We start from the raw sequence: 11,864 nt of genomic DNA on the forward strand, positions 1-11,864 counted from the left end.
TAGTTCGCAAACCCYTGTAAAAAAGGATTATTAGGGAAATCGTCCTTACAAGCATGTAAACGTTTTAAAACTAACAATTATATTCTGACTACCCACAACAGTTGTAGTATATAACCGAACAGTATGTACTTTATATTTTACATTTACACAAGGATGAACAATTAGAGACATAAGTAGATGTGGTGGTGAACTCAACCAGTGTTCCAAGTTAAGGAAAATATGTCTCTCCCCTCATTAGCAACACAACATTCACACAAAATAAGTCACATCTCCAGAACTGGTAAGAAAAGGATGCACTAAAAAGTTTTATTTTCCATAGTAATATTCACAAACAGTTTAATACCCAAACATCTGTCAGATCAGATTGAACAAAAGCTCAAATTCTCCATCAGCTAGCTGTTGCTTCCATAGAAATATAATCTATTCCAACAATCTATTCTAGATTCTATTTCTATGTTTGGTTCTTAATACAACCTCCTGACGTCCCTGCCTGCCAATGCATCTTGGGCATTATAACCATAACGACGATATCAACAAGGGTTCTGCATTATAGTCAATGAGGAAAAACAGAAGCGAGAACAAGACAGAGCAGGAAGACATTTCCTTTTTAATATTTTTTTTTTTATATCTAGACAAAGCAACCGAGATGACAAACATGTAAAAACATTTTTGTTACAGATAATTATATAAAAAGCAGTATTTTTTATTTTTTTAAATTTTTTTTTACTTCTTGCTACGTGAAGGAACTTATTTACAATTGAACCGATACTAGCTGAGCCAATCAATCACTCTTCCTGCCATCATATCCCACCACTAGGTAACCAAAAACCTCTCCGTTCAAAAACACTAGTCACGTTACACACTTGCATACCTTAACACATAATACACCAAAAACAAAATGTCAAATGGTTATCAATACGAAAKGTTTCTACACAATTTGGGGGCAGAACATTTCTGAGAATAAACTGGGATTTATCTAAAAAAAACAAAAAACYAAAATAAAACAAGCCTTGGGAAAATAAAAATAACCTTTTGAATTCCATAGTCGAACAAATTAATTCTACTATGGAATATCAACAGATTGAGAAGGGGAAAGATGAAAATAAATATTTTTTTCAGCAAATTAATTCCTTTAATAAAAAAATTAACAAAAATAAAACAATCCACTCCTCTTTTTCTGACTAATCTTATGTTCTGCAGCAGAGCAAGTACAAAAAGTCCTTGTTAAGTAAATCGTTCGTTACACCACCAATTCTGAAACTGTCAAATCAGGTTATAAAATATGTATTGGGTTGTTTCACCCTGGCAGTCAGCCAATCACTGTCACCCTGGCAGTCAGCCAATCACTGTCACCCTGGCAGTCAGCCAATCACTGTTCAACAAATTCCTCCAATGAAAGCAGAGAAACTACCAGAGTAGATAGTCAACTAGAGGGAGAATAAAGCAGTCTCCTAAACCTACATGAACCACAGGTATTTTTTTCTGAAGCTAATCCTTTAACTCGGTCTCCTCTCTGACATAGCTACACATTAAAACACAGTGATGTCACAAAGCAAGATGACAGCCGGGACAGATACAGAGTATTGATTGGTTGATGAGGATTCCCCTGGAATTGGAGAAACACTGCCCCCCCCCCCCCCCACAACATCCCGCTGTCCGTTTGGTGTATTTATTAAATCTCCATGACGATGTGACAATGACATCATCTTCTTCTGATCCAACTGTCTCTATAGCAACAGTCTTGATTCTTCTGAGTGCAACCTACTGATGCCCACACCCCCTCCCCAATGACATAATGAGATACACTAGATTGTATTATAAGCCGTTATTTGTGTTGTCTATTGCTTGTGTAGATAAACAGGGGAGAGAAAACGCATGAAAGAGACTAGAGAACTATCTAGCAACTACAGTTAGACCAGACTGAACAGTTTTTTGAAATTTTGATTCCACAGAAAATCATATCATATCATAGGAAAATAAAAAGTTAATTATGCGCTTTCCATGGTTTAAACAAGTAAATATAAAATAATATCAATAATAATAATAATAATACAATAAGAAATACAGAAGAATGAAATAAGGCGTCCACGGCACCACAACGTCCAGTGATGAGGGCAGGGGATCTGGTGTTTCTCAGCTTTATCATTTTACAGCCATTTTGTGACTGATGGGTTGTTGGTTCAGGACGGGGCCTGGTCTGGGGTTCAGGACGGGGCCTGGTCTGGGTTCAGGACGGGGCCTGGTCTGGGTTCAGGACGGGGCCTGGTCTGGGTTCAGGACGGAGCCTGTCTGGGTTCAGGACGGGCCTGGTCTGGGTTCAGGACGGGGCCTGGTCTGGTTCAGGACGGGGCCTGGTCTGGGTTCAGGACGGGGCCTGGGTCTGGGTTCAGGACGGGGCCTGGTCTGGGTTCAGACGGGCCTGGTCTGCTATGGGTTCAGGACGGGGCCTGGTCTGGGTTCAGGATGTGCTGTTGTAGGGTTAGATGGGGTTCTGGTAGAGGTTGGGGTCCGTGGAGCCTGGTCTGGGTTTCAGGATGTGCTGTTGTAGGGTTAGATGGGTTCTGGTAGAGGTTGGGGTCCGGGTGGAGCCTGGTCTGGGTTCAGGATGTGCTGTGTAGGGTTAGATGGGGTTCTGGTAGAGGTTGGGGTCCGGGTGGAGCCTAGGGTATTGTATTCAGTAGGAAGGTGTTGTTTTCAGTTCAGTCATAGTCATCATGGACAACAAGGGGAGAGGAAGGAAACCCCTCACTGGTCTGATCTGGCCTTCTTTGGACCAGCAGCTTTCCTACAAGAGGAGAGAAAACATGATTCAACAGATGAACATGGATAGGACTGCAGAGTTAGGACAGATAGTTAAGTTGAAAGTTAAGAGTTATGACAGAGGGGGTGGGACAGGCTTGGCCACAACCGACTACTGAAAAACTTTTTGTTCCCCAAACACTTTTGCATTTCCAAATAAATAAATAAATGAAATCATAGTATTTTTAAGGAATGTACAGTTAAAATACCTGAATTCATGAATTCTACTTCTTATTTAATCGTTCTGTGGATATTAAAAAGAGAGAGAGAGAGAGAAGGATGAATCCTAGTACTCACATGTCAGGCGAGGAGCCTGGTCTCTTAACAGTAGGTTTACCTGCAAGGCCATCTTTACTAATCTCTACAGGGAGAGGGGAAACGGTTAGGATTGTACTGAACACAAAAAATATAAAAACACTATACGCAACAATTTCAAAATTTTTACAGGAGTTTCAGCTCAGATAAGGGAAATCAGTCAATTGAAAAATTCTATTAGGCCCTAATCTATGGATTTCACATGACTGGGAATACAGTTGGTCACAGATATAAAAAATATATAAAAAATAAAGATATGGGCGTAGATCAGAAACCCAGGCGGTGTCTGGTGTGACCACCATTTGCCTCATGCAGCGTGACATCTTCACAGAGAGTTGATCAGACTGTTGATTATGGAATATTGTCCCACTCCTCTTCAAATGGTTGTGTGACGATGCGGGATATCGACGGGAACTGGAACACGCCGTCATACACGTCGATCCAGAGCATCCCAAACATGCTCAACGGGTGTGGTGACGTCTGGTGATTATGCAGACCATGGAAAAAAACGGGGAAATTCACAGCTTCCAGGAATTGTGTACAAATCCTTGCGACATGAGGCCGTGCATTATCATGCTGAAACATGAGGTGATGGCGGCGGATGAATGGCACGACAATGGGCCTCAGGATCTCATCACGGTATCTCTGTGAATTCAAATTGCCATCGATAAAATGCAATCGTGTTGGTTGTCCGTAGCTTATGCCTTCCCTTCCCATACCATAACCCCACCGCCACCATGTGGCACTCCGTTCACAACGTTGACATCAGCAAACCGCTCACCCACACGACGCCATACACGCTGTCTGCCATCTGCCAGGTATAGTTGAAACCAGGATTCATCCGTGAAGACCACAGTTGTCCAGTGGCCATCGAAGGTGAGCATGTTGCCCACTGAAGTCGGTTACGACGCCGAACTGCGGTCAGTTCACGACCCTGGCGAGGACGAGCACGCAGGTCAACTTCCTCGAAACGGTTTCTGGCAGTTTGTGCAGAAATTCTTCAGTTTGTGCAAACCCACAGTTTCATCAGCTGTCCGGGTGGCTGGTCTCAGACGATCCCGCAGGTGAAGAAGCCAGATGTGGAGGTCCTGGGCTGGTTACACGTGGTCTGTGGTTGTAAGGCCAGTTGGACGTACTGCTAAATTCTCTAAAATGACGTTAGAGGCGTCTTATGGTAGAGAAATTAATAATACATTCTCTGGTAACAGCTCTGGTGGACATTCCTGCAGTCAGCATGCCAATTGCACGCTACATCAACTTGAGACATCTGTGGCATTGTGTTGTCTGACAAAACTGCACATTTTAGAGTGGCCTTTTATTGTCCCCCAGCACAAGGTGCACCTGTGTAATGATCATTTTGTTCAATCAGCTTCTTGATATGCCACACCTGTCAGGTGGATGGATTATCTTGGTAAAGGAGAAATTCTAACTAACAGGGATATAAACAAATTTGTGCAACAACATTTTAGAGAAATAAGCTTTTTGTGCATAATGGAACATTTCTGGGCTGTTTTATTTCAGCTRGTGAAACATGAGACCAACACTTTACATGTTGTGTTCAATGTAATATTGACAACTGAATCGAGCTTAACATAACGTTCCGTACCTTGGAGCCACCTGACCTGCGTGGCAGGGCCGTAGCCTTTCTCGTTGCGGGCTGCGATACGGAAGATGATGGCAGGCTTGGTGGTGTAGTCTATGTGTGCGTTGGAGAGGCTGGACGACTGCACCAGGCAGGAGGGGTTGGGCCCACAGAAGACCCGCATGAAAGCCAGCTGGGCTGGGGTGGTGGTGGTGGTGGGCTTGGCCTGTTCCCCGCTCTGGGCGCTCTGGATGGCCAGGTACACCGAGTACTCAATGATCTTACCAGATGTGACCGACGGAGGCTCCCAGGTCAGGTGGGCGCCGTCTGGGCTCTGAGTGAGGAGGAGGAAGAGAGGGGAAGAAAGCGTAATATGAGCTATAAAAACAGAATCATATAAACAAGGTGAAATAAAATATATGTTTGATAAAATAACACTTCCTGGGTAAAATATGTTTGATAAAATAACACTTCCTGGGTAAAATATGTTTGATAAAATAACACTTCCTGGGTAAAATATGTTTGATGAAGGAAAAAGGAAACCGCACACTGCCTCTGGTCAGAGCTCTGAGGAAGGCCGATACGTAAAGCTATTAAATATCGGTGATACTATCAAGAGCAGTGTGCGGTTTCTTTTTCCTTCATCTTGTTCAATTGTTGCCATTGGCACCTGCAAATAAGATTCCTCAGATGTGCGAGTGCCTTTTGAATTTTAAAATATGTTTGATAAAATAACACTTCCTGGGTAAAATATGTTTAAGAATTTGTTCTTTACTGACTTAACTGGTTAAAAACTAAAAATGTAATTTAATAAAATAAAATGTGTTACCTTGCTGATCTTGATAGCACAGGGAGCTCCGGGGAAGCCTGGTAGACAGGTCTTGAAGGCTGAGACCTCCGAGAAGTTCCCCCGGCCACAGGTGTTGATCCCGGCCACCCTGAATTTATAGGCCGTCCCTGGCTGGAGATCCATCTTCCTCATCTGACTGTAGTCCGGGATCGTCCCAGAGTCATCCTACAACACACAAGAAAAACTACATGTTTTCCTTGATCTCTTATCTGGCTATACTCCATGACGTAGGCTGTAGGCTTGTTCATTTAGCTGACAAGATATGTTTATAAGTCCCGTGACATTATTTTATATTAAACGATTTTATAGTAAGAACAATATAATTGAACTTAGCTGAAAATATTAAGGACATTTTTGGCTATATTGAGGTGATAGCGATTACGTGAAACAGGTCCTATATGCTAGATTTAGAGTTATTTATTATTATTTATTTAGTTATTTATACAAACCTTACAATGTCTGAGAAATCAAAACATTCAGTGGCATTTGGAAAGTATTCTGACCCTTTCACTTTTTTTCAACATTTTGTTACATCACAGCCTTATTCTAAAATGGATTAAATAACTGTTTTTCCTCATCAATCTACACACAATACCTCAATGACAAAGGTAAAACGGGTTTGTAATTTTTGCTAATTTATTACAAATAAAAAACTGAAACACCTTATTTAAATAAGTATTCAGACCCTTTGCTGTGAGACTCTAAATTTAGCTCAGATGCATCTGGTTTCCATTGATCATCCTTGAGATGTTTCTACAACTTGATTGGAGTCCACCTGTGGTAAATTCAATTGATTGGACATGATTTGGAAAGGCACACCTGTCTATATAAGGTCCCACAGTTGACAGTGTATGTCAGAGCAAAAAACAAGCTATGAGGTTGAAGGAATTGTCTGTAGAGCTCTGAGCAGGATTGTGTCGAGCACAAGATCTGGGGAAGGGTACCAAAACATTCTGCAGTATTGAGGTCCCCAAGACACAGTGCCTCCATCATTCTTAAATGGAAGAAGTTTGGAAACCACCAAGACTCTTCCTAAAGCTGTCCGCCCGGCCAAACTGACCAATCGGGTGAAGAAGGGCCTTGGTCAAGGGAGTCACCAAGAACCCGATGGTCACTCTGACAGAATTCCTCTGTGGAGTGGGAGAACCTTCCAGAAGGACAACCATCTCTGATGAAACCAAGATTGAACTCTTTGGCCTGAATGCCAAACGTCACGTCTGGAGGAAACCTGGCACCATCCCTACGGTGAAGCATGGTGGTGGCAGCATCATGCTGTGGGGATGTTTTTCAGAGGCAGGGACTTGGAGACTAAATCAGGATTGACGGAAAGATGAACGGGAAAAAWMTAGAGATCCTTGATGAAAACCTGCTCCAGAGCGCTCAGTACCACAGACTGGGGTGAAGGTTCACCTTCCAACAGGACAACAACCCTAAGCACACAGCCAAAACAACGCAGGAGTGGCTTTGGGACAAGTCTCAATGTTCTTGAGTGGCCCAGACTTGAACCAGATTGATCATCTCTGGAAAGACCTGAAAATAGCTGTACAGCGACGCTCCWCATCCAACCTGACAGAGCTTGAGAGGATCTGCAGAGAAGAATGGGAGAAACTCACTAAAATACAGGCGTGCCGAGCTTGTAGCGTCATACCCAAGAAGACTCAAAGCTGTAATCGCTGCCAAAGGCACTTGAACAAAGTACTGAGTAAAGGGTCTGAATACTTATGTAAATGTAATATTTGTTTTTTTTTAAAACATGTTTTTGCGTTGTCATTATGGGGTAGTGTGTGTAAATTTATGAGAATTTTTTATTTATTTAATACATTTTAGAATAATGCTGTAACGTCATGTGCTCTCCAACCTTGTTCCTGCCGCTACCCAGTGCTTCATTTAACATCGATTGTAACGTGTTTTCACAAGGAAAGACAGTGTCACTAAACTGTCGACAGCCTTTCTGCGCGCTCTAGAAACGAATAAAAAGGTGAGAGAGGAGGCTGTATAGCTAAAAAGGTTAACGGTGTCARTCAATTAATTATGAAAATATATATWTTTTTAAATTCTCTCTAAATCYAAGGCTAACTATAAGCCGCCCGGCACAATCCTTGAACCAACAGCATCGCCAAGGGTTATAGGTTCTCTCCCAGACTCAAGAATAAACATTTGAGCGTATCATTAGATAACCAGTCCATTCAGTACGCATCATAACAGTCCACACTCAAAAAGCCTAGACCAATTATCCTAAATCAGTCTTGTTTTCTGTTTTGGGTAACATGCAGTAACCTATGTATCTTATAAGTGTACAATCGTTATTTTAATTCCGTTTTTTTTAATTATTTTAGAAAGCTTGGGCTCATAGGCTCTAATATAATTATGGGTGCTTRGAATGAATCCTCACCTCAGAAAGCGCTGTCCATTTTGTTGCGTTAGGCTTTAAAACGACATCAAAAAACAACCATGTTTTTTCACTGTTTCAACCCGCTGTTGAAATTGTTTCTTCAAATCTGATCGTCACAGTGAGGGGAGTTTTAAAAGCTGCGTACTGTTTTGATGATCAGTGTTGGATGTGATTTTACATTACATTGATGTCAGAGGGGTTAGAGGGACAATAGAGGCCTGAGTACCAGGCCAATAGGATGGAGGGACAATAGAGCCCTGAGTACCAGGCCAATAGGACCTGATGGAGGGACAATAGAGCCCTGAGTACCAGGCCAATAGGACCTGATGGAGGGACAATAGAGCCCTGAGTACCAGGCCATTAGGACCTGATGGAGGGACAAGTAGAGCCCTGAGTACAGGTCCGTTAGGACTGATGGAGGGAAATAGAGCTCCTGAGTACGCGAGGGCATTAGGACTGAGAGGACAATAGAGCCTGAGTACCAGGCATTATAGGACCTGCATGGAGGGGACAATTAGAGCCTGGGTAAGGCCAATAGGACCTGCATGGAGGGACAATATGAGCCCATGAGTACCCCGCATTAGGACCTGATGGAGGGTACACATAGAGGCTGAGTACCAGGCCATAGGAAGCCTGATGGAGGGACAATAGAGCCCTGAGTACAGGCCGTTAGGACCTGATGGAGGGACAATAGAGCCTGAGTACCAGGCCAAGACTGTGGAGGGACAATAGAGCCTGAGTAGCCAGGCCATAGGACCTGATGGAGGGACAATAGAGCCCCTGAGTAACCAGCATTAGACCTGATGGAGGGACAATAGAGCCCTGAGTACAGGCATTAGGACCGTGATGGAGGGACAATAGAGGCCTGAGTACCACGGCCATTAGGACCTGATGGAGGACAATAGAGCCCTGAGTACCAGGCCTTAGACCTGATGGAGGGACAATAGAGCCCTGAGTACCAGGCCATTAGGACCTGATGGGAGGACAATTAGAGCCCTGAGTACCAGGCCATTTAGGACTGATGGAGGGACAATTAGAGCCCTGGTACAGGCCATTAAGGACCTGATGGAGGGACAATAGAGCCCTGAGTACCAGGCCATTAGGGACCTGATGGAGGACAATAGAGCCTGATACCAGCATTAGGAGTGAATGGAGGGACAATAGAGCCCTGAGTACCAGGCCGTTAGGACCTGATGGAGGGACAATAGAGCCCTGAGTACCAGGCCATTAGGACCTGATGGAGGGACAATATTAGCCCTGGTACCAGGCATTAGGACCTGATGGAGGGCAATAGAGCCCTGAGTACAGGCCATAGGACCTGATGGAGGGACAATAGAGCCCTGAGTACCAGGCCATAGGCTGATGGGGGACAATAGAGCCCTAGTACCGGCCATTAGGACCTGGATGGAGGGACAATAGAGCCCTGAGTACCCAGGCCATTAGGCACCTGATGGAGGGACAATAGAGCCCTGAGTACCAGACCTTAGGAACTTGATGGAGGGACAATAGAGACCCTGAGTACCAGGCCATTAGGAACCTGATGTGAGCCCTGAAGTACCAGGCCATTAGGACCTGATGGAGGGACAATAGAGCCCTGAGTACCAGGCCATTAGGACTGATGGAGGAGACAATAGAGCCCTGAGTACCAGGCCATTAGGACCTGATGGAGGAAAATAGAGCCCTGAGTACCATGCCATTAGGACCTGATGGAGGGACAATAGAGCCCTGAGTACCAGGCCATAGGACCTGGATGGAGGAGACAATAGAGCCCTGAGTACCATGCCATTAGGACCTGATGGAGGGACAATAGAGCCCTGAGTACCAGGCCATTAGGACGCTGATGGAGGGACAATAGAGCCCTGAGTACCAGGCCATTAGGACCTGATGGAGGGACAATAGAGCCCTGAGTACCAGGCCAGTAGGACCTGATGGCCGTTAGCAAGTGGGGTACAACCAAAGCATGTTTAGAATGCATAAAAGGAGATCACCGTGACTCATGCCAAACAGCCCTAGTAGAAGGAAGCCGTAGATCTTAAGTCTCTCCTTGATTCGTCGCATCATCTCCCCTTACCTCCTCCTCCTCAAAAAGCACTGGAGGAGAAGTTCAGAGGGAGGGACCTTGGGATATTCTCCTCCAACACATTTTGAGAATGAGACTATGAGCGAGCGTGTGAGGAATTGAGGAAAACAAAAAATCAGAATGTGTGAAACCACTATAAAAAGCTCTACATAAACCCAAATGCATTATCGTCGATACTATTAGTGACTTCAGAAACAACAGCAGTCAACGTTCGAGGTGTCGATCGTCGCCGTTAGTGACTTACATCAACAGCAGCCGCGTCTTCGTCGGGTAGGTAGTAGTGCGTGACCACCGTGTTGGTGACCTTGACGATGCCAACGTCAAACCACTGGTTGTCTTTCTTCAGCGGGGCTTTGGCCACCGCGGGAGGCGGTCCTGGCCTCTGGAGAAAGACACGGCGGTTAGAACACAATATGAATAACAGGTTTTCACATTTATTAATAATTAAAATGAGCGGATCTACATTAATATGTTATTTATAATTTCTTTAGGAACCTTTATTCAGCCAGATAAGTTATTAAAAATAAAATAATATATAGATATTTTACAATAATGAGGTGGTTTGTCAAAGAGGAGAACAGAAATCTGGACGACACATGATGGTTAGAAAACACACTTGTCACGAGCATGTATGACCCTTTAACAATGTCGTATAAAACCATCTCATAGTGAACTAAATAACAGCCATTTTGAGTTACTTCAATGATTAAAATCCGGTTAACAGAGGTCAGCCAGGAAGCCAGCCACAGCCAGTCTAATCCACTCACCCCAGCAGCAGACTCTATTCCATTCACCACCTCTGCCGTGGTCGTAGCTGCCTGTATCTTAGCCGGGCTGGCCAGCATCATGGTCTGAGTGGGGGTTAAGGTGCAGGACGGGGCTAGCCGGGCCACAGCCTGGGTCACTGCAGCAGCCAGCTCATCGGCGTTACTCTCTGACGCCGGGTCGTTCAGGCTGTCTGCTGGGGCCAGGCCCTCGGTGGGCTGGGTCAAATCATAAACTTTATTTATACAACGCTGTTCAAAGTGCTTACTTAACAAATGCAAACAATACATTCAGATCACCGAAAAGACTGACGGACAGAAAAGACGGAGACAGACAAGACAGGTTTCACTCGCTCTCCTGCTCTCGCTCTCTTCTCTCACTCGCTCTCCTTCTCGCTTCCTTCTCTTCTCTCCTCACGGCTCCTTCTCTCTGCGGTCTCGCTCTCCTCTCGCTCTCCTCTCGCTCTCCTCTTCTCTCTCGCTCTTGCTCTTGCCTTCTCTCACTCTCGCTCTTCCTCTTCTCTCGCTCCTCCTTCTCTCTTGCTTCTCCTTCTCTCTCCTTCCTCTCTCTCTCGCTCTTGCTTCTCCTTCTACTCACTTCTTCTCGCTTCTCTCGCTCTCCTTCTCGCTTCTCCTTCTCTCTCTCGCTCTCCTCTCTCTCTCTCCTTCTCTCCTTGCCTCCGTCGCCTCTTCCTTCTCTCTTCTCTCCGTGACTCTTTCTCTTCTATATTTCTCCAGGGAGATCTCATTCAAATGCTGGGTCGTCCGACGGCGGTGGCATCGGGGGCCGAAGAGGAAGAGGAGCCATGCAGACCGACTCGTCCCAGAGGCACAGTGAGGGTCGTGACCCGGAGGAGGGCTGCAGCTGGATACATGCCATGTGGAGGGCATGGAGGGAACAGAAACCAGGGGGAGCAGGGGTATTTTTTTTTCACTGTCATTTCTGAGCAGACATGTTGTTCGTCGGTCAAGATGTGGTGAATATTATTTGATTGTCCTCAACAAGTTCCCCCTTTGTCTCGAATCTTGTTGTCTAGGGACTGTCCTGCAGAGCTGTATGTCTGAAGTGGCTCTGGGGGCCA

General features: G+C 44.9%; 1 protein-coding gene across 2 annotated transcripts; it reads right to left on the reverse strand.

Annotated features, from left to right (window-relative positions):
• Window positions 1-281: 281 nt before the first annotated feature.
• Window positions 282-11,105, reverse strand: LOC112071891 (host cell factor 1). Of its 2 annotated transcripts, XM_070439555.1 has the most exons (8): window positions 10,786-11,105; window positions 10,263-10,400; window positions 5,526-5,711; window positions 4,721-5,030; window positions 3,097-3,160; window positions 2,448-2,785; window positions 2,307-2,374; window positions 282-2,262 (listed from the first exon to the last, which is right to left on the reverse strand). In XM_070439555.1, exons 1-6 carry the CDS (start codon window positions 11,071-11,073, stop codon window positions 2,746-2,748), a joined length of 1,026 nt encoding a protein of 341 aa, XP_070295656.1. In that variant the 5' UTR covers window positions 11,074-11,105; the 3' UTR covers window positions 282-2,262; window positions 2,307-2,374; window positions 2,448-2,745. The 2 variants fall into 2 exon arrangements, with proteins under 2 accessions (XP_070295656.1, XP_023995087.2); XM_024139319.2 differs by lacking the exon at window positions 2,307-2,374.
• Between the last annotated feature and the right edge of the window lie 759 nt (window positions 11,106-11,864).

Source organism: Salvelinus sp. IW2-2015, unplaced genomic scaffold (assembly GCF_002910315.2).
Source record: "Salvelinus sp. IW2-2015 unplaced genomic scaffold, ASM291031v2 Un_scaffold1758, whole genome shotgun sequence".
NCBI classification, from domain to species: Eukaryota; Metazoa; Chordata; class Actinopteri; order Salmoniformes; family Salmonidae; genus Salvelinus; species Salvelinus sp. IW2-2015.